Consider the following 22,398-nt stretch of genomic DNA (forward strand, 5'->3'; position numbering starts at 1 on the left):
TCAGGTTCCATGAGTGTATGTAGAAATTATATTTTAAAGCATATTTTCAGTCCATGCCAGGACCAAGTCCATGAAATCATAGAGAAATCTCCCAGTGTTCTTAGCCTATGAAAAGGCCTCTGATCTATGTTAGGATCAGAGATATCTATGGTATGGTATGTGCATGCTATTGTAAGGGTCTCCAACCTCCCTGGGCTATTTCCACAAAATCACTCGCTCAGACGACCATTCAGAAGCAGGTAAGTTTATTGGAAAGCATCAGGTATGGTCAGGGCCTACACGGTCAAAAGCTGCAAGTGTTTGCCATTACAAAAGGGTGAGATTATATCCAGTTCTACAGCACAGATGTCAGTTACATGTTTTGAGAATTATACCAGCCTAGACTACATTCAGACATCAAAGCCCTAGAAGAAGCTCGTTAGCACAATTTCTACAAGAGTCAAGGTCGTGGGGGAGGAGGGACTGGGGAGAGGAGAGCGAGCGTTACATTCCAGCAGGGGCCTACACAGGGAGCGCTACAGCAGAAGCCTGAACCACACTCAGACCAGGATCAGTCCTGCCGTTTGTACAGAACAGAAAAAGAAACAGAACAGAAACAGAACAGGTCCTCACAGCTATCCACAGTTGTGTCAAAATCAGACACCAATGCAAAGCTTATGAGAAAGCCATGTAATGTGTTATGTGTAAGCTTAAAGCTGTTATGAAGTCTCTCTGATAGTGCTAATATCAGAGATTTGTGTGTGAACCTTTAGTTCAATGTAAGAGCCTAATAGCTCCATGAATATGACTCCATGTAATCTGTGTAAGCACTGTGTACTATCACAGAGTACAGAGGCACCCCTGTCAGTTAGGAAGACCTCTGGCTTCTGCTCAGAGAATGTTCAGAATCCTCTCTGTCAGCTAGAGAAGACTTCTGACACAAGCTCAGAGAATTAGCTTTTAGTCCCGTGTAAAGGAGACTATAGGTTTTACAGTCTTCATGCTTGCAAGGACTGGGAAGCCAAGCAAGACTAGATAGATCATTGTGAGACTCCATCAATCCTTGTTAGAATAAACGGGCTCTCAGTGTTCCAAATATGGAATGATCCAAACTCCTGGACCCCACTCTAAGGTTAGTAGGAATTCAAAGAGCCTCCATCCCATTCACAGGATGGAGAAGTCTGCAAGCATTCATTTCAGACATCCAGCCTTAGTAGTACTGGCTATTCTGAAAAGAATCTCCCCCTCCAGCCTCACAGGAAGGTTTGTAAAACGTTAGAGGTATCCGTAAGAATCCAGAACATACAAGAAGGCTAAACACTGAAAGAAACCTCTTTTGTCTTGAGAGCTTCAGTCCACGCAAAAATCAGAGCTCAGAGTCTTTACATCTCATGCAAGAGATGGAGAGGGTCAGGTCAGGTCAGCGGGTGTCAGCCTTTCAATAACTCTCTAACGTCTGGCTGGCTAGCTCTTTCTTTTATATTATTGTAGGCATGAGTCACGTTCAGTGCACTGATACTTTTGAAGTATTGCACCCCTTCCATGGCTCTGTTATTTTCCTTGACTCATACCATTTTCCAGCATTGTTTCCTTGTTAAGAATACAGTTAGGCTTGCTGGTCCGTTCCTCTGGAAGGGGTGCTCCATAACCTAACGTCTGTATCTTCATTATGTGTCATCTCATTACATCATAGTTCTCAGTCAGCACTTTCACAGAGCAGCTGTACTCCTCTTATCTATTTGTTAGTGGCTTTGTTCCAGAACGGAGCTGCAATATGTCATAGGGATACAGGAAGACAGGAAGACCTTGATAAAAAGTGTTTCAGGACAAAGGCTCCTGCAACCCATTCTTTACATATGAGGTCTATATGGGATTCAAATGGGTAAATTACTCTCCATTTCCATCATATCCTATAACAAAGTCTGGAGGTCAGTTGTAATTCTGGGAGATTTTAGGCCCCACCTGGAGGGTGGGCAGCCCTGGGATTTGCATATGACATCAAAATGAGAATGCGGGTGTAGCAGTTGTGTGTGTGTGTGTGGGGGGTCTGTTTCTCCTTGGCAGTCTTTGATTTGAGGCCATTTTACTACGTCCTTTGCTGCTGAGTGAGGGAAAGGCAAAGGGGGGTTTCCAGATGGCCAAAAGTGTTTACCTTGGTTTAGTTTGTTTTGCTGTTGGAAACTAGGAAGTTGATAAAGCATTAATCATTATATTGTGCAGAATTAGGATTGTTACACAGTGAAACATCTATAAAAATATTATTGGTTGACAAAAGTGAGCGGCTCAAGGGCAGGTGTAGCTACTGTGTTTTTTCAATGCCACAATTCTTCTCAGAGCAGGAGCACAGCTTCTGGCAGAACAAGTGTAGATTGTTAACAGAAGCAAAAAGAGAATTTGAGGGGCACGTTTGTTACAATAAACACTAAGAATTTCTTTAAAATATTTCAGAAGTAGGAAGCTGGAGTCGGGGGGCGTTGGGCTGTTAGACAACAAACAAGTGAAACAACTGCTAGATGTAAATTAGGCAATTTCAGAATTTCTTACTCTCTCTCTCTCTCTGGGACCTTTTAAAGCCTTACCCCATGGGGTAAAGCCTGTGACTTCAATCAAGTTAGCCACTGAATCCAGGAGCACACAGAGATGTACTAGTTTTGGTTTGTTTAATGTGCGCTGGTTTGTGGTGGCACCTGCTTGTTCTGCAGCCCAAGACCTCTCACACCCTTGTGAACTGCCTGCTTCTGCCACCATCCCTGAAAAATGAAAGGCCCAGAGAAGGACTGAGATCCCTTCCTGGCAACCTCAATCTCTAGCACAGAACAGCTCTCTCCACTCCCATGATTGTACTGTGATGCCAAGGAGGATTGCAGGGGGAGGGGGGATACTTGCCCTGTGAAGGAAGAAGATGGTGGTGTGAGGGGTCTCTTGGAGCTCAGGTTCTACTGGACAGACCACCCTGGAGGGCTGGACAATGTCTACCCTTTCTACCTTTAGGAAATTGCATGAAGAAGTTGCCTTGTGAAAGGGCCTTGGTAGCTGAAATTAATTTTTATTATGAAAGTACATTTCCATGTGATTTATGTGTTTGGGGTATTTTATGGACAGTTCCAATGGTAATTGGAGTGGGGGAATCCTTGAAGGGTAGCTACTGGGCAGCAGCAGTAATGGGAGGTGGCACCGGCAGAGGATCTACTACAAACAATGGCAGGGACACTTCAGCTAACCCTGGTTAGTACTGGACAGAAGGTGGCCCATGGTGACCTACTTCTCCCTAAAATGATCAAACTGAGGCTATTGTACTTCGGTCACATTATGAGAAGAAAAGAGTCACTGGAGAAGACAATAATGTTAGGAAAAGTGGACGGCAGCAGGGAAAGAGAGGACCCATTGTTAGATGGATTGACGCAGTCAATTAATCCCCGCCCCTTTGCAAGATCTGAGCAAGGCTGTTAACAATAGGATGTTTTGGAACTCATTAGTTCATAGGGTTGCCCTACATGGGCAGCGACTTGATGGCACTTAACACACACACACACACACCACTGAGTGTTGACTTAAGTTGCTTTGGCACCCCATGTGGGGGAGGGAGGCAATGTGTTTTAATAGCTAAATAACATATAACTGAATGGGGAAAATATAAAGCACCTGCCCAATATTGGAGTGACGGCCACCAAGTAAAAGTAATAAGCTTTTTCTTGAGGATTTCCACTCCTCAGCAGTTTTGATGCTAAGTCGGCTTGCCTCTCCCTTGTCAATGGGCTGTGCCGCTTTCTCTTCAGTGATCAGCCTTAGAGGAGTTTTGAGCACTGGAGTTTGAATTCTAGTATAATGGCATTAGGCTGGAATTCAGACTCCTGTGCTCAACACTCCTCTAGGGCTGATCCTAATATATATTATTTTGCCATTCTTCATCATATAATGGAAACTGAGAAAATGGTAGGTAGCACTGGGGACAAACCACCTCTTATGCAAATGTCCTGTATGGATTAGCTGACACCAGTTGGATTTACAAAGATCAAACATAGCTTCGACTCAGAAATCTCACCCGTGACCCTTTCCACTCCCAGCCTGTGTCCGCAAGGCCACATCCAGCTACTTCAAGCGAGTCTCACAGTCCAAAGAACCGAGTGAGAAGTCGACATTTCCAAACTGTTTTTTCTCACCTCTTGGGAAGTGGTGGCTTTGCTGAGACCCCTTTGTGCTTGATTCTGGATTACAACAAAGCCTTCCGTGCTGTTGTGCTGATGGTGAAAGAGGCGTTTATCTCCAACGGCCACAAGTTCGGGGGGGGGGGGTGTGTGCCTGGGAAGTGGGGCCAGAGGGGTGGGCCATTTGTGCAGCTGCAGCAAAATTCCAGGGGTTGTCGATTATCCTGCAGTGATGATGTGATCTTAATTTCGAATGACTAAGATAACGTTGAAACTCTCCACTGATGCCACGAATTTCAGTTTCCTCCTCTTGCATGTATTCAGCTGTTGGGTGTACAGGCCCGGATTTTGCTCCCCGAAAGGGACAGTTGCCGGTATTTCTCCACCATCTCTGGGTAAATCAGACTGCTGTTCTTCAGGGCAAACTTGACAGCTGCCTCCTGGTAATGAGGTTCCAGACTTGGACACGGATAGTCCCAGCAGTCCTTAGAAGGAGGCACAACTGGCAGTGGTTGGGTGCAGCGGGGGGCTGGGCTTTTCCCTGGGAGTGGTCTCTTGTGTCTGTTCAAAAGAAAGGTCACAGCAGAATTATAACAAAGAACAGTAACAATGCTCGGCAGATATGAAATGCATGTCAAGGGTTTAAAGCGCTCCAAGTATATTGTTTCAGTAATCTTCATATTGGCAACAGAAGGTAAAATTATATTGTCATCATATAGATAGGGACAGAGTCTGAAAGGATTATATGTCTTGCCTAAAGTGATCTGGTATCTACCGTATTGTGATATTCAAGCCAAGGAGGTGCCAGGTCACACTCTCAGCCTCCCTGCTCTATGGCACACTTGTGTGTTACTCCAGCCAGCAGAGGGGCCTTCTGGCATTGGTGGTTTGAATTAAGAATTAACTAAGAATTAATGGACCGAACCAGATTGCTACTCAGAGCCAAACTACATGAGACAGTAGAAGTCTACAGCCATGAAATCCTTGAATTAGATCAAGGTCTGGTGGAATTTAAAAACAAACAAACCCTTACATCATTTTCTCAATTTAAATTGCTGCTATTTGCCTTAATAGCAAATAGCATCTTAAGGTGGAGGCATGGGAAAAGCGAATGTCGTGAGAATTTTTGGTATTGAACATTAGTTTATATTAAATATTATATTTTATTATATTAAATGAGTTTGGGTTAAGAAAAACCAATTAATCTGTAGCTTATTAATCTATAACTTAGAAGCAATATGAAGACCTGACTTTTAGCTGACTTCAGCTCTAATTAGGCTCTTGACCCTAAAGGGCACAGGAGCTAGTCACCCAAAGAACATTATGTGCTCCAAATCAAGGCCGTTCAAGCAGGCGGCAAATTGTCTGCTCACGTAGGGGGAGATCCATCAATGTTCCAAAACAATCAGATAGCAGACCTGGACACTGGAAGAATTATTATGGAACAAGATATTTCTAAACAATCTAGTCATGGTTCTTGTAGGTTATCCGGGCTGTGTAACCGTGGTCTTGGAATTTTCTTTCCTGACGTTTCGCCAGCAACTGTGGCAGGCATCTTCAGAGTAGTAACACTGAAGGACAGTGTCTCTCAGTGTCAAGTGTGTAGGAAGATATAGTCAGAAAGGGGTTGGGTTTGAGCTGAGTCATTGTCCTGCAAAAGTAATATGCTAGTCATTGTCCTGTAAGTATCAAGATAATGTGCTAATGACGGTGTGGTATGTTAATATGGAACCATTGTATCCTGAAGTGATCTGTTAATGTGTGAAGTCCAAAGCTAATCTGCATGGCTATTGTTGACTAAAGTCTTTGTTAGTCTGGAGGTTTTTAGGACAGGAAGCCAAGCCTTATTCATTCTTAAACTCTCTTCTTTTCTGTTGAAGTTGTGCTGATGTTTATGAATTTCAATGGCTTCTCTGTGCAATCTGACAAAATAGTTGGTAGAATTGTCCAGTCTTTCAGTGTCTTGGAATAAGACCCTGTGTCCTGTTTGTGTCAGTCCATGTTCAGCCACTGCTGATTTCTCAGGTTGGCCAAGTCTGCAGTATCTTTCATGTTCTTTTATCCTTGTTTGTATGCTGCGTTTTGTCTAGTCATGATTTGTGGAAATTCATTTTCTAAAGAATGTGACAGGGAGGGGTCATTTGAGACCCTCTCCTCACGATTCAGCCCATATAAGGCTGATCCAGATGCCCAGTCGTTGTCCTTCCGTGGAGAGACCACAGACCCTTTGAATGGTTGCCATCTCTGTCTCTCTCTCTGGAAGTGACCCAGGGGCCTCTGTATCTGTTGTCTGTCAATATGTGTACATTGGTTAAGTACTGTCATATATATTCAGTTAAATATTGCTTTTTCCTTTGCTTCATATTCTTTTTGTAAGTTCAATAAAACTGAATGGTTTACTGCTCATATGGTTTGAATGCTGTTTAAGAATGACTGTGTAAGAGTGTTTCTCTGTATGCAAGGTCCTTTTATATCCAGATCGCTCTGGGCTGCTTTTTGGTAAGTGAAGCAGGCAGAAAGGGCCATGCACAAAGAACTACAAAAGGGGGGGGGCAAAAGAGTCCCGCCACAGTGAACACCAAGATGACCTACCCACCCCCTCTCCAGCAAGTGGCTGTAAATACTTTCCATTAGCAGAATGTTCTATGGCAGGGGTGGGGAACCTTTTTCCGCCAAGGGCCAACTGGGTATTTATAACATCATTCATGGGCCATACAAAATTAAGAACTTAAAAATTAGCTGACCAAGCCCCAAGCAGGCAGCTGCCCCAGACGACCCCCCCCCGGTGCAGCAAGCAGGCAGGCATCCAACAGGTGGAGCACTCGCCCACCTGGTGGCACAGGATGGTCTGTTGCACCAGCTGGCCGTAGCCGTCCAGCCACATGCCGGAGTTGCTCCTGCTCCGCACGGTCAGGGCTGGATTCTACAGCTGGCTCCTGCTACCTCTGCCTTCAGGGATTAAATGAGGACACACTGGGTAAGAACTCCCCCCCTCCTGCGCATTCTGGCTCTGCCTCCTTTAACCCCTCCATTGTCGCTACTTCCACCCCCAGCGCTCTTGTAGTATAGAGGGAATACGTTTCTCCATGGCCCGGGTGGGAAAGGGTTAACACAGTTTCTTGGGTGGTCCTAGCAGCTCCATAGCTAAGGACTCTTCTGCAAGGGGGAAAGAAGTTTCCTTTTCTCAGCAAAACAAACTCACATCCTCCTTGAATAGAGGCTATTCCTGTCTGCGGGAGGGGGCGGATCACCAGTCTTAGATCCTTCTGAGCTATAGATCTGCCAGGACCCATGAAGGGCCAGACCAAATGATTTCGCGGGCCTTAAACAGCCCCCAGGCCTGACATCCCCCACCCCTGGTGTAGTGGTTAAGAGCCTTGGATTCTAATCTGGTGGACCATGTTTGATTCCCCAGTTCCTCCACATGAAGCCTGCTGAGTGACCTTGGGCCAGTCCTGGTTCTCTCCAGATTCTCTCAGCCCATGCGGAGGCAGGCAAGCACAAACCACCTCTGAATGTCTCTTGCCTTGAAAACCCTGCGAGGTTGCCAGAAGTCAGCTGAGACTTGGTGGCACACACACACCACAGATCATCCACCGGAGACACAAAAGTTATCGCTGTCTCCATAAGATAAGTATTAATAATCCAATGCAATAGGAGCTCTCAACTTTCAGATGAACATTATTTGAAACATCCTCACAGTAAGAGCAGTTCCACAGTGGAAGCAGTACCGAGGGATAGGGGGTTAATTCTTCCATCCTGCTTCTTGCAGGTCCACCAGAAGAGTGGGAGACACAAAGAGTACAGGAAGAGGATCTCCCAGTTTAGACAAAGAGAAGCATCCTGGATACACAAATCTGTATCCAGGGCAAAGAGCAATATAGTACCCCCCAACGTCCAGCCATGCTGAATGACAAGTTCTTCCTTGGTGGAGGTTTTCAAGCGAAGATTGGACTCCATATTTCTGAGATTTCTATTTTTGGGGATTTAACAGCTGCAGCCTGGAGAAACACATGTCACAAGAGGGTGAAGGCAGGGAGATAAGGAGGGGTGTAGCCACAGAGAATTTAAGATAATAGCAAGGAATTTGTGCTGGATGGAGGAGAGGAAACTATGGTAGGGATTTTAGGAGGGACATTTACACACCTTGAAGAGCAAGAAATATGAATGATCTTACAGAGTTCTGAAGAGAGGTGAGCAGATTGGTGCATGACAAGGCAGAAGAAGTTTGCCATCGTTTAGAAAGGAGGTGGCTGGAGCAAGAAGTAGAGGAGGATGGAAAATAATGTTGCCCTGTCCAAAACTCAGGCAGCCAAATCTGAAAGACCGTTCGAGGCAAAAATTCAACCGAGTCCTTCCATAGTGGTAAAAATAATAAGTGGCCCTCTGGTGCCCTGTATTGGGAGCCCAAACCTAGTATGTGGGGCTAAATGCTGGACGAGGGCCGCCTCCCACGTCATGTGCCTGTGATTCAAAACGGTTGTTCCCCAGATAGCTATGGGGAAACCCATGGGACCATTCAGGTGCAGCCCCCAGCCGTGTGACAGCTGCTCAAGGGAAAGCCGCTCCCCCGTGGCTGAGGCGACACCTCACTTGCACCCCCATCCATAGTGAGAGAATGCGTTGAGGAGGGAAAGACGACTTACCGCTTGAATTCTAGGGGGGGCATAATATTTCCCTCAGCGTCTAGCGGAGGGGCTCGGCATTCACTCCTCAGTTTGAGTTGCTTACACTGTTTCATTTCTTTCATGGTTCGGGCCAGAACACTATCTTTCTGCCTCTGGCTCACAAACAAGGCTTCCCCTTGGATGAACTTAATGTAGGTATTTCCATCCAAGAGCGATGGAGGTGGGACTGGGTTTTTTGCCATGGAGTCCACCCTGGGAGCTGTGATCCATCGCCAGGTGTTGCTGTCGAAAGGCTGGTCGGGTCTTGGGCGATAGACTGGCGGCAATCTCCCAACATCCAGCCAGGTGTGGTATCCCCATATATGCCAGAAGGCACCCTCTTCCACCGGGCAGCGCATTTTCTGGCTAATCTTGATTTTCGCATCTGTATGCGGTGGTTTTTCAATGGCTAGTTTATGGTAGGGTCTTGGAGAAAATCCAGGCCATGAAATATATTTGTCCTTATGCAGGAAGTGCCTCTCTTTCCATGTGGTCATTTTGAAAAGAAATTCAGAGAATCCTAGATAGGGAAGACATAAGGTTGGAGACATGAGTCTCCCCAGTACTGGGGTGTCCTTATTGCTGTATTGTCAACATTAGTTTGTTGAGGATTGTCAGCCGTGACAAATGCTGACTTCAGTGTGTCCCGTAAGAACATAAGAAAAGCCCTGCTGGATCAGACCAAGGTCCAGCAAGTCCAGCATCCTGTCTCACACAGTGGCCAACCAGGTGCCTCAAGGAAGCCCACAAACAAGACAAATGCAGCAGCAGTACCCTGCCTGTGTTCCAAAGCACCTAATGTATTCGACATGCTCCTCTGATTCTGGCGAGAAGAGGTATGCATCATGACTAGTATCAATTTTGGCTAGTAGCCATGAATAGCCCTCTTCTCCATGAACATGCCCACTCCCCTCTTGAAGCCTTCCAAGTTGGCAGCCAACACCACATCCTGGGGCAGGGAGTTCTACAATTTAACTATGTGTTGTGTGAAGGAAGGAGGAGGAGGAGGAGGAAGAGGAGGAGTTGGTTTTTATATGCCGACTTTCTCTACCACTTAAGGGAGACTCAAACCGGTTTACAATCACCTTCCCCTCCCCACAATAGACACCCTGTGAGGTAGGTGAGGCTGAGAGAGCTCAAACAGAGCTGTGACTTGCCCAAAGGTCACCCAGCTGGCTTTGTGTGTAGGGGTGGGGAAACAAATCCAGTTCACCAGATTAGCCTCCACCACTCATGTGGAGGAGTGGGGAATCAAACCTGGTTCTCCAGATCAGAGCCCACCGCTCCAAACCAAATACTTCATTTTATCTGTTTTGAAGCTGTCACCCTCCAGCTTCAGCGGATGACCCTGCATTCTAGTATGAGAGATGGAGAAAAGTTTTTCCCTGTCCACTCTCTCCATACCATGCATACTTTTATAGACCTCTATCATGTCCCCCCTTAACCGCCTTCTTTCCAAGTTAAACAGCCCTAAGTGTTTTAACCGTTCCTCATAGGGCAGTTGCTCTGTCGCGAGGAGCTTGGCGGATTAGTTATAGAGTCCTTAGTGCAGAATCCAGAAACAGCCAAGCTACAAAAAGCCTGTGATTGTTTATTTACAGTGCATAAAATCCAACTTACACACTCTCGACACTCCACCAACTATCTTCCGCGCTGTTAGTACATTTCACATTACATTTATACTTTTCAGGTTTACAGGAACCAATCAGCACCCAGCTGACTCATTTAGCTTAGTCATTGCACCTTCTTGCATCAGCTCATGAGCAACACCTGCTCTCTCCAGCTGAACCCAGTTTCCACAGTGCAATGTGTTCCCAACCTCACAGTTCCTGATATGCAATGACTTGCTATCTTGACATGCTCTAGTCCCCTGATCATTTTGTTTTTTTTAATAATTTTTTTTATTTTTTCCTTCATTTAATACATCCATATAAAAAACTACATTTAATACTAAAAGTTAATAACAGAACAGAAAACAGAACCTTTATTGGCATTAACAGTAACAAAACAAACATGTAAAGCAGCTAGATATAGATCTAAAAAAGAATAAATACACAGTTCATCGGTAAATATTATAATAAACAATTAAATGAGGGTTCCCCTCCTTCTTTCTCCCTCCTTTAGGACCTTGGCCAGGAACTCGGCTACTTGAGTGGTAACTTCAAAGCTTTTGTCATCCAATAAATGGGCTATGTTTCCAGTAGTCATTGCAATAGTAAATTGAGGAAGGGAGCTAATTAAGCTGCATCGAAGCTGTGTGAAAAGTGGACAGTACAAGAGAATATGTTGTATTGTGTCAGGTTCTTTGCATTGACACCTACAATATCTTGCTTCGCGTGGTATTCCCTTGTATCTACCACTAACAACAGCTGAAGGGAATATATTAAATTTGGCCAACAAAAATGCTCTACGGTGAGAGGGTATAGTTAAGTTAAAAAAAATACTGGGCCATAGAGTTTGTTTGATAAGAAAGGCCTAAAAAATGAGGGGAGCAGATACCTTCAGCACCAGCTTTTATTATTTGGGAATCACTGTCCCATATCCTTTTTTGGATTGACCTAAAAATATATAATTCACTGGAATTGGACAAGGAATCAAGATCAATCCCGAGTGATCTGATCCTATTTAAGATAAGCCGAGACCATCTAGAAACAGTTGAGTCAGTATGTAAAGCTGCCAATAAACTACTTGGGGGGGGATCGAAAATGAGAGCGTAACCAGTATTTGATAGTAGTGATCCAAGCACCAGATTCTATCGTGTGCAGTCCCAGCTCAGCGCACAGAGAGAAATAACAAACAGAGTTTGTGATGCCAAGGATGCGTCTCAAAAAAACTGCCCTGAGACGCTCCACTTCTTTATTAAAACCCTGGATCCAAACTGGGATTCCATACAAAAGTTGCGGAATCACAGTGGCTTGGAAAATCTGTAAGGCGGCCGGAACAAAATGGTTACCCTTCTTATAGTAAAAACGAGTTATTGCAGCCATCTTATTTTTGGCCAAGGTTAGGGACTGATTACGGTGTGCAATCCATTTTAAATTATAATGAAAAGAGACCCCCAAATATTTGAACGTTTTCACTTGTTCGATTTCTCTTCCCTCAATTTTCCAAACTGATTGCTTCCAAGTCTTAGAAAAGATCAGGATCTTGGTCTTATCAAAATTAATAGATAGAGAATTCCGTTTACAGAATAGGATAAAAGAAGCTAATAAACGTTTAAGACCCATCTTTGAAAGGGATAGGACTGCTGCGTCATCCGCATATAACAGAATAGGGACTTTCTCAGAGCTTAGCTTAGGTGCATGACCATCAGTATTAGCTAAAAAAGCAGGGAGATCTGAAATAAATAAATTAAATAAGGATGGTGCCAGTACACATCCTTGCTTTACGCCCTTTGTCACCGGGATTTTTTGGGTTAAAAGGCTCCCCTCATCGAATCTAACTTGACAGGTATTGGATGTATGGAGGTTACGTAATAAAAACAAAAGGCGTTGGTCAAGGCCCATATGGCATAGTTTCTCCCATAAAATCTGTCTATCGACTGTGTCAAACACTCTTTGAAGGTCGATAAAATCAACATATAACTTTCCTCTAGGGAACTTAAGATATTTTTCTGCCAAAAATGCAAGAACTGTGCAATGATCTGTTGTAGAATGGTTAGGTAAAAATCCAATTTGCTCTTTCCCTGGGAGATTATGAAGGGCCATCCATTCAGATAATTTATTGAGGAGATGCTTGGCATAGAGCTTTCCTATAATAGACAAAAGACTAATTGGTCTGTAATTTTCTGGTTTACTGGGATCACCTTTCTTAAACAATGGTATTATGATAGAATTCAGCCACGAATCTGGGAGGATACCAAATTTGTCTATAAGCGTGAAGAGGTGTGCGAGTGGCGGGGCCCACCAATCGGAATTACTCCTTAGGAGCTCTGCAAGAATACCATCGGGTCCCGGGGCTTTGCCCAATTTTAAGCTAATAATATGTTCTCTCATCTCGTCACAGGTGGCAGGAGGCCATTCTGGTACATCAGGGGACTAAAAGTTAATAAGAATAGTAAAAGATCTATAATAGTACTAATTAAGCATAAAGTGACTCCCCCCTCACTCTCTTCCATCTAAAAATAAATTGTATATACTTTTGCTTACTGAACTAATCCCCATATTGTTTAATGAATATATGTTTATCTTATCTTATCTAGTATTATTCATTCAATACCTTAATATAATCATGATACAAAATATGTATGAGAGATTAAATCAAATGGTCCTATCAAGAATTTTAATGGTCCCATCAAGAATTGATTTTCACAATAAATTCTCCATGCCTCCCATTCCCCCCAAAATAGTACATTATCATTCTGATTTATCAAAGCTGTAAGTTTCGCCATCTCCGTCAATTCCAGCATCTTATTTATCCAGTCTTTTTTGGTCGGTATCTCGTCAATCTTCCACTTAGCTGCATATATCACATGTGCAGCCATGGTGGCGTATATCAAAAAAATTTGATGACTAAAAATAGTGTCCGGTATCATACTTAGTAGCATTATTTCAGGTGTTTTAGGAATATTTTGTTGTAAAATCAACCTTATTTCATTATATATCATCTCCCAAAATTTCTTAGCTTTTTCACAAGTCCACCACATATGATGAAAGGATCCAACTTATTTGTTACATTTCCAACAGTTTGGTGACATTGAAGGAAATGATCTCGCTAATTTCTTCAGTGTTAAATGCCATTTGTACATCATTTTATATACATTTTCTCTTAATAGTTGCGAAGATATTAGTTTCAAATCTCTTGTCCATAACCTTTCCCATTTTTGCAACATTATATCATGACCCAGCATTTGCGCCCAACTAATCATGGTAGGTTTTATTCGTTCTTGTTCACAATAAAGTTCTAGCAATAGTTTATACATCTTAGATATTAGGTGATCATTTGTATCCAGTAAAAGTTTCTGTAGAGTTGATTTAGTGTTAGAAAATCCTGTTTTCAAATCTTGTAAAAAAACTGAGTTTATTTGATGATACTGGAACCAAGTCAGTAGATCTCTAACTTCTTCATACTCTTTAAGTGAACATTTTGTACCTTCCCATTTCAAAATATCTTGATAAATTACAAATTGAGCAGGTCTTAGTGGACGTAAAGTTAGCATTTCTTGTGATGAAATCCATAACAGAGTTTTTGCTTCTAATAAATGTTTATATCTCATCCATATCCTATAAAGGGATGATTTAACCATATGTTGTTGAAATGACGCATGAGATTTAGCTTTATTGTACCACAAATAGCCATGCCATCCACTTCTATTGTCATACCCCTCTAGATCCAATAGTCGTATGTTTTTTAAATTCATCCAGTCTTTCAGCCATACCAAAGCAGCCGCTTCAGCATATAATTTAAAGTTAGGAAGTGCAAGTCCACCTCTCTCTTTCAAATCGATCAGATATTTATATGCAATCCTTGGTTTTTTGCCTTGCCAAATAAAGTTCATTAAGTCTTTTTTCCAGGTATTAAAGTACTTTACTTGGGATATAATAGGAAGATTTTGAAACAAAAATAATAATCTTGGTAATACATTCATTTGTATTGTTGAAATGAGGCCTAACAGAGCTGTTCTTATTTGTCCAAATCATCATATCTTTCTTTATTTCTTCCTACAATTTAATGTAATTGTTGATGATCAAATCTGCATTCTTTGTAAAAATCCAAATTCCAAAGTATTTCACTTTAGTCGCTTTCTGCCAGCCTGTCATAGCAATAAAATGTTGTTGTCCTAAACCAGAAACATTCTTAAAAATCTTGTAGGTTATCCAGGCTGTGTAACCGTGGTCTTGGTAATTTCTTTTCTGGCGTTTCGCCAGCAGCTGTGGCAGGCATCTTCAGAGGAGTTACACTGAAGGACAATCCTTCAGTGTTACTCCTCTGAAGATGCCTGCTACAGCTGCTGGTGAAACGCCAGAAAAGAAACGCCAGGAAAGAAATTACCAAGACCACGGTTAAACAGCCCAGATAACCTACAAGAACCAATGAACTCTGACCATGAAAGCCTTCGACAATATTCTTAAAAATCGTTTGTGTTTTCTCTTGGTTGATTTTAAATCCTGAAACTTTACTATAAGAGTCCAATATCTCTTTCAAATTAATTGCAGATTGGTTAGGGTAATCTAAAATCAATAACAGGCATCCGCAAATGCCCTCATTTTAAATTCCTGTTTGTTTATTTTTAACCCATTTACATCCTTCGATTCACGAATCTTACAACATAAGGACTCCAGAACCAAAATAAAAAGCAAAGGAGAAAGTGGACATCCTTGTCTCGTCCCTTTTTGTATATTGCATTCTCCTGACATTGATTCATTAACCAATATTTTCGCTTGCTGTTTAGTATATATAGCGTCTATACCTCTTCTAAATTTTTCTCCAAAGTTCATTACTTTCAGAGTCTTTTTCATGTAATCCCAAGAAACCATATCAAAAGCTTTTTCTGCATCTAAGAAGACAAAAGCTGCTTTATGTTGAATATTCTGTTCATAATACTCCAAAGCATCCAGAAGTATCCTAACATTGTCTTTAATTTGTCTTCCGGGGACAAAGCCTGCTTGGTCGTCATGTATCAAGTCATTAATAAATTTTTTGATTCTGGATGATAAAACTGAGGCATAAATTTTTTAATCCACATTAAGTAGCGAGATGGGTCTATAATTAATCACTTTTTCAGGATCTCCTCCAGACTTATGAATTAATGAAATAAAAGCATGTGACCATGTTTCTGGTATTGTTCCCGTGTCCATTATTGAGTTACAAAGCATCAGAAAAGGTTTCAGCAAATGTGGTTTAAAAGTGCAATAAAATAAAGCAGTTATTCCATCTGGTCCTGGAGTTTTATCTATTTTTTGTTTATTAAAAGCTTCTTCTAATTCCTCTAAAGAGATTGGTTAGTCAAGAAGTCTCTGTTGGGCTAATAATAATTTTTAATATTTGTAGAGTGTAAATTTTTTCCCATCCTTTTAATTGATATTTCATCCTTTTGGTACAACTTAATGTAAAAAGATACAAATTCTTTTTGAATATCTGTTGTAGTATAAATAGGTCCTTTTACTGTTCATAATTTAGCTATAATTCGTTTTTGAAGAGTCCCAAAGCTGAGTTGCCAAAAACTTGCCAGGTTTATTTGCCTGTTCAAAGTATCTTTGTTTTGCATATTTCAAATTTTTATTCATTTCTTCAGAAACCACCATATTCAGTTGGTGTTTAAGGGCATTTATCTTCTCCAAAATGATGCCTTTTTGGTCTCCTTGTAATTCCAAAATCAAATCTTGTTCAAATTTTTGTAGGTCCCAAAGTATAGTGTTTGTTAACTGTAGCTGCTGTTTCCTCCATGCCGCATTCTTCTGGATCATAAATCCCCTAATCACCGCTTTAAAAGCATCCCATGTTATATTTAAGGTGGTTTTTCCATTCATATTAATTTCAAAGTAATCCTTAATCAAAGTAGATAATTCCTCCAACAATTTCTGATCTTTCAAAAGTTTGTCATTCAGCTTCCATCTAAATTCTTGTCGATTATTCCACTCAAATGAAATCGGATTGTGGTCGGAAAAAGTTCTTGGTACAATATGTATTTTATGAAGTTGTGGAAGGATAGATTTACTTGCCCAAATCATATCTATCCTAGAATGTGAGTCATGTCTTGCTGAATAGAAAGTAAATTCTTTAGCTGTCGTATTCATTGTTCTCCAAATATCTTGTAAATCCAGATCAGCCATCATTTGAAAGAAGGTCTTTGGAAGGATTCCTTCTTTTTCAGTTTTGGCTTGGGTTTTCTTGTCCAAGAAAGGGGAAATTATTCCATTAAGGTCTCCCATCAGTAAAATCTGTTCTTAAGAGTATTGAAGTAAAGTCTCATGCAATTGTTCATAAAATTTAGCCTTCCCTTCATTAGGTGCATAAATTCCAACCACCAATGTTGTTTGACCCATTATTTTTGTTCTAATTATCATTATGCGACCTTCTTCATCTTTATAAACCAATTCAGGACTCAAACTGGGATGTGCATAAATAACTACTCCTTTAGTTTTAGATGACGTAATAAATGCTTGACCCAGCAATTTCCTTTCCAAATATTTTCTGCCCTTTTTTGAGATGTGAGTTTCTTGTAAACAAATTAATGTATATTTTTGTTTTTGTAAAAATTTAAAGATCCTTTCTCTTTTAATTTTTCCATTCAAACCATTTACATTCCATTAAATTACCTTAGCCATGGTGATTCTTTAATGTGGTATAATAGTCTTATAATCTGGTTCCTCCGGATGTGTCATGGGCCCTGCCTTCAGAGCTGAGGACCCAGAGGACTCTGAAGCTGAAGTGGAGGAACAGGTTGCCTCTGGGCCTTCAGTACCTCCATTGCAGTCAGTAGTACAGGAGCCTGAAACAACTCAGCAGGAACCACAGCTAGGCAGAGAGATGGAACAACGGCAGACAGAAGCTACTCATCCCCCAACTCCTGCAGTGGAAGCTGAGAATGGCAGCCCTCCAAGCTCACCTGAACCTGATAGGCATATCAGGACTCGCCAGCGTATAGTTTTGCAGGGTAGGCGAAGGAGTGCTCGCCTGGAAAGCCTAAGCAGACAGAGAACTGGTGCTGAGTCGTTGCAGGATGAAGCCTAGCTTGGAAGTGCACTGACTGATAAAGGCAGTGCAGGCACACTTTCACTTTGCGGAAGCAACCGTGCAATTTCCCTGTCTTCTTGCTACTGCTATGATTGATCTTTCCGGCCGTTGACTCCTGCCTGTTTTGACGACGCCTCTGAATACTAACCTTGAGAGATAACAGAATCTTTGTTGCCTGCTCCGAAAGGGGCTAGATACCCCCCCCCCGCACGTCTGAGGACTGCGGGCACCGCCCAGCCCTTGGCCTACGCCGGCACAGGATGCTCCCTTCAGTGAAAGATCTTCTTGCTCTTCTTTTTCCTCATCTAATTCCCCAGAGGAAGCATCTGTAAAGACCTTTTTATATTTCCTCAGGAACTTCCCAACATCTTGTAGTGAAGTAATAGTTGTTCTGACTCCCTTGTACATAAAGGTTAACCCTTGTGGTAGTATCCATCTGTATTTTATTCCATTTTTCCGTAGTGTTGCAGTAAAATCTTTGAAGATATTCCTTTTTGCCATTAAATGTCTAGGTATATCTTTAAATATTATCAAAGTTGTTTCCCCTACCATCATTGGTTTATCATAGTGAAGTTTCATAATTAAATCCTTCATCCTGACATCATAGAAGGTAATAATCACATCTCTTGGTTTAGTTTTCTTCAGCCTTGCCGGTAGGGGAATCCTGTAAATTCTGTTCACTGCATGGTTCAATTCCTCTTCAGCAATTTGGGTTAACTCTGCCAGATTCGTTATCCATGCCTCTCTGGTGTCACCTAAGTCTTCATGGAGATTGCATAGATGCAGGTTAGACTCTAGTTTTCATGTCCATCATAGCCAGTTGGTCTTTTACTGTGTCTTCCTGAGTCAAAATTGCATCTATTTGTCTCTCATGGCTATCCACTTTTTTCTTGACATCCTTCTGATCTTCCATCACTTTCTTTAATGAGCCATCTAATGTTTTCACATCTGTTGTAATTGTGTTAACCTGGGTTTTCACTTCTTTGAGATCTTCTGTTACTGCATCCATTTTCTGAGTCATAGTCTGGGCTAAAGTATTCATCATAGTAGTCAGTTGGTCCATTTGTTTTGACATCTGCTCCTGTTGTTTTGACAGTTGTTCATGCTGTTTTGCAATAGTATCATTTTGCTTAGCAAACATATCTTGAATTTTTTTCTCCATAGTTGCTTCTTGTGAGGGTTCTTTAGATTTAGATATTGCAGGCGATACTGTGTGTAGTGATCCAGATCTTTGACGAGTTGAAGACATCTATAGTTGATGCTTTATTTTCAGCGATTTTAGTAGGTCTCAAAAATGTTTTTATAAGATGTGGGTAGAATAGTAGTTCCTGCTGAGCATAATCGCTAAAATATTTTCTTAAAAATCTTCTAAAGGCAAGTAGAATTTAAGTTTTAAAGTTTAAAGTACCAACGAGTTTATTATGGACACTCTAGGTTGGCAAGCAACAGGAAGTCAGAAGTTAGCCGGAACCAGTACAGCCGCGGACCTTCCGTCGTCCCCTTTTTGTAGTTTTTGGTAGCAAACCTTTTAGATGGTGCACCGAAGGAGTTCACTTCCGGTCCTGAGTGCTTCTGTGTTTCCCTTCTCCCCATTATCGGCAGGCATGCTGTAATGCGATTATGTTCCTAGAGGTCTTCCGGAGCTCCATGACAAATCTTAAAGACGTGGCCGGAGGACCTTTCCCAGCCCGGAAAAGGTAGCGTGACCAAGGGGAGGGAGGGTTTTGTTCCTCCTTTCCCCTCAAACGACACAAAGTCTGATTGGTACTTGCCGCGTCTGTCAAAAAGTTCAGTTGTTTTGTCTACCCACTGATCGAATTGATAGAGTCCTTGCTGCTTTATCTGATGTCTTATCTTAGCAAAAAAGTTTTTATATGTTGGGGGTGGGGAGAAAGCGGAGTTCCCAGTTATTTCTGCCAGCCAGGTTAAACTTTTATTCCCGGTAAGTTCAAAAGTATTCTTGTTACTCACATAGATTTTGGAGGGTGAGGTATTTCTTCATTAAATCGTTCTTAAGTTGGTAATAGGTAATGGAGGTCCAGGCCAGTAGCCAAAGAAACGCTCGCGGCGATGCTTTCTCCCCTCAATGCCTAGCGGGACAGCATCCACACCTCCGGGGGACTTAAAAAAGCTCCCTCGGAGAGTATGGGAGCCACACCGCTTTCTTCGGGCTGCAGAGGAATTCCTGCATCCCAATCTACTATTTAGGATTGGGTTGGTGTGTTAAAAACACTCCAAATCAAAGCGTATCTTGGATTCCCTTGGGAGAGCTCCGGGACCAGCCGGGACCAGCTCAGTTACCGGAAGTTCTCCCCTGATCATTTTGGTTGCTCTTTTCTGCACCTTCTCAAGCTCTGCAATATCCTTTTTGAGGTGTGGTGACCAGAACTGTACAAGGTATTCCAAGTGTGGTCTCACCATAGACTTGTACAAGGGCAGCATGATATCAGCAGTTTTATTCTCTATTCCTCATCTAATTATGGCCAGCATTGAATTTGCCTTTTTCACAGTAGCCACACACTGGGTTAACATCTTCATTGAGCGATCCACTACCATCCCAAGATCCCTCCCTTGGTCTGTCGCTGCCAGCACACATCCCATCAGTGTATATGTGAAGTTGTGATTTTTTTGCCCCAATATGCATCACTTTACACTTGCTCACATTGAATCTCATTTGCCATTTAATGCTAATTCCTCCAGTACGAAGAGATCCTTTTGGAGCTCTTCACAGTCCGACTTTGTTTTAACCACCCTAATAATTTGGTGTCATCTGCAAACTTGGCCACCTCGCTGTTCACCCCAACTCCAGGTCATTGATGAACAGGTTGAAAAGCACCGGTCCCAACACAGATCCCTGAGGCACCCCACTGCTCACATCCCTCCATTGAGAGAACTGACCATTGATTCCTACTCTCTGCTTCCTATTTTTCAGCCAGCTCTCAATCCATAAGAGGACTTGTCCTCTTATCTCATGACTATGAAGTTTTTTTAGCTATCTACATTTCCAATGACTGAATCTCCCACTATAAGAAGCCCCCCTCCTCTCAGAGGCATATCCTCGGTACAAGAGGATATCTGTTCATCCAAGGCAAGGGGCCCTTTTAAGGTACCACATCCCCTTACCTCAGAGAGATGATGGAGCTCTTTCCCAAGGGCTCCATCATCCGTGACCAGCAGGGAGCCGTCACCCTGGGACTGGGATGCAACTATTTCATCCCTGGAGTCCTTACCTCTCTCTCTCTCTCTCTCTCTCTCTCTCTCTCTCTCTCTCTCTCTCTCTCTCTCTCTCTCTTCCTGTCTCAGCATCTCCAGTTGAGCTACCTTGGTCTCAAGGAAATGAACTCGCTCCTTTAGAGTCAGGGGCATCCTGCACTGAGCGCATACCCATGACTTCTGTCCAGCAGGCAGATAGTCATACATGTGACATTCTACGCAGGCACACTAGATAGCCCCCCAATCCCTGCTGGCTTTCTAACTTCACAACTGGTATTTTAATCATTTATTTTTGGTATGTTTTTTTATTTAAATTTTTTAAATAACAGAAATAAACACAATCACAGTTCAAAAACACAGGAGCACATAAATACATAAAGCAAACAAAACAACAACAACAAAAAGAAAAAAGCAGCGTAACTATAATTACAGCACTAATGGTTGAGGGCTAAATATTTCTTATAAATTCTATCAAATAAATATATATACACACACACACATATATATACATATATAAACTTTTTTTCTTTTCCTTTTGATTAAAGGTATAAAAGGAGTGCGCAATATCAGCATAGGTGGTTAATACATTTAGAAATGAAAAGAAGATGAACTGTCATTATAACCAAAAAGGGCAAGAGTCCAGTAGCACCTTAAAGACTAACAAAAATATTTTCTGGTAGGGTATGAGCTTTCGTGAGCCACAGCCCACTTCTTCACGAAAAGCTCATACCCTACCAGAAAATATTTTTGTTAGTCTTTAAGGTGCTACTGGACTCTTGCCCTTTTTGACTACTGCAAACAGACTAACACGGCTACCCACTGTCATTATAACCTTAATTTGTTTTCCATAAACTTTGAAATGGTTTAGATGCATGTTGAAATTCTTTCTGGTTTGTATGCGAGATGAAATCACGCCATGTTTTGTAAAAATCTAATATATTAGCCTTGCCTTTAATTGATGTGTCAATTTTTCTGCCATAGCTATTTGCCACCATTCAGAATACCAAGAGCATATCGTTAAAAATTCTGCCGTTTTCCAATATCTTGCTATGACCCTCCGAGCAGCCATTAACATAAACACTATTAATCCTTTAGATATTACTTTTTGGTTTTGCTCCCCCCATATTGATAGCAGGGCCAATGCAGGTGTGGCATAAACGTTTTGAAGCGTAATATTTGAAATTTCTGCAAAGATTTCCCCCCAAAACTGTCCACCACATCTTAATATAATCACCTGGTTGTTTGCACTTTCTCCAACATTCCAGATTATGTACATTTCTTATTATTGCCAGGTGCATTAGAGTGATATACCATCTGTGTAGTAATTTCAAATAATTATCTCTAAGAGCCACTGATATAGTTTCCCTAGTTTGTGTTTTCCATAATTTCTCCCAAATATTCTGCTCTATTTTTATCCCAACATCTTTTTCCCATATTGTTTTTAATCCATTGGATGTATTAATTTCAGTCAAATACAGAAATATTTTAGTAGTTAATCCTTTAGTTTTGTTCATATGCTTCATTAGAGTTTGCTCAAATTTCCCCAATTTCCTAGTCATACTTTGCTTTACTGAGGAGTTTGAGATTAAATAGTACAGCTGATGAAATTGCATCCAATTGGTTGAACTTCCTAGTTTTTCTTTTAATTCTGCTACTGTCAGGGTTTTTTATTTTTGTAGAAGTCTCTCATTCTATATAGCCCCTATTCTTTCAATATA

The 22,398-nt window shown here is 41.8% G+C and overlaps 1 protein-coding gene across 1 annotated transcript; it reads right to left on the reverse strand.

Annotated features, from left to right (window-relative positions):
- Nucleotides 1-4,444: 4,444 nt before the first annotated feature.
- On the reverse strand, nt 4,445-9,288 carry TEX52 (testis expressed 52). The gene is made up of 2 exons (XM_056855902.1): nt 8,771-9,288; nt 4,445-4,685 (listed from the first exon to the last, which is right to left on the reverse strand). Exons 1-2 carry the CDS (start codon nt 9,286-9,288, stop codon nt 4,445-4,447), a joined length of 759 nt encoding a protein of 252 aa, XP_056711880.1.
- Between the last annotated feature and the right edge of the window lie 13,110 nt (nt 9,289-22,398).

Source organism: Euleptes europaea, chromosome 9, assembly GCF_029931775.1.
Source record: "Euleptes europaea isolate rEulEur1 chromosome 9, rEulEur1.hap1, whole genome shotgun sequence".
NCBI classification, from domain to species: Eukaryota; Metazoa; Chordata; class Lepidosauria; order Squamata; family Sphaerodactylidae; genus Euleptes; species Euleptes europaea.

What these genes read in the sequence shown, in the direction of transcription:
- TEX52 (XM_056855902.1), bottom strand. Translation starts at nt 9,288, where the DNA reads ATGACCACATGGAAAGAGAGGCACTTCCTGCATAAGGACAAATATATT. An exon ending in CCCCCCCTAGAATTCAAGCG is followed by an intron (nt 4,686 to 8,770) that starts GTAAGTCGTCTT and finishes TCTTTTGAACAG; the next exon opens with ACACAAGAGACCACTCCCAG.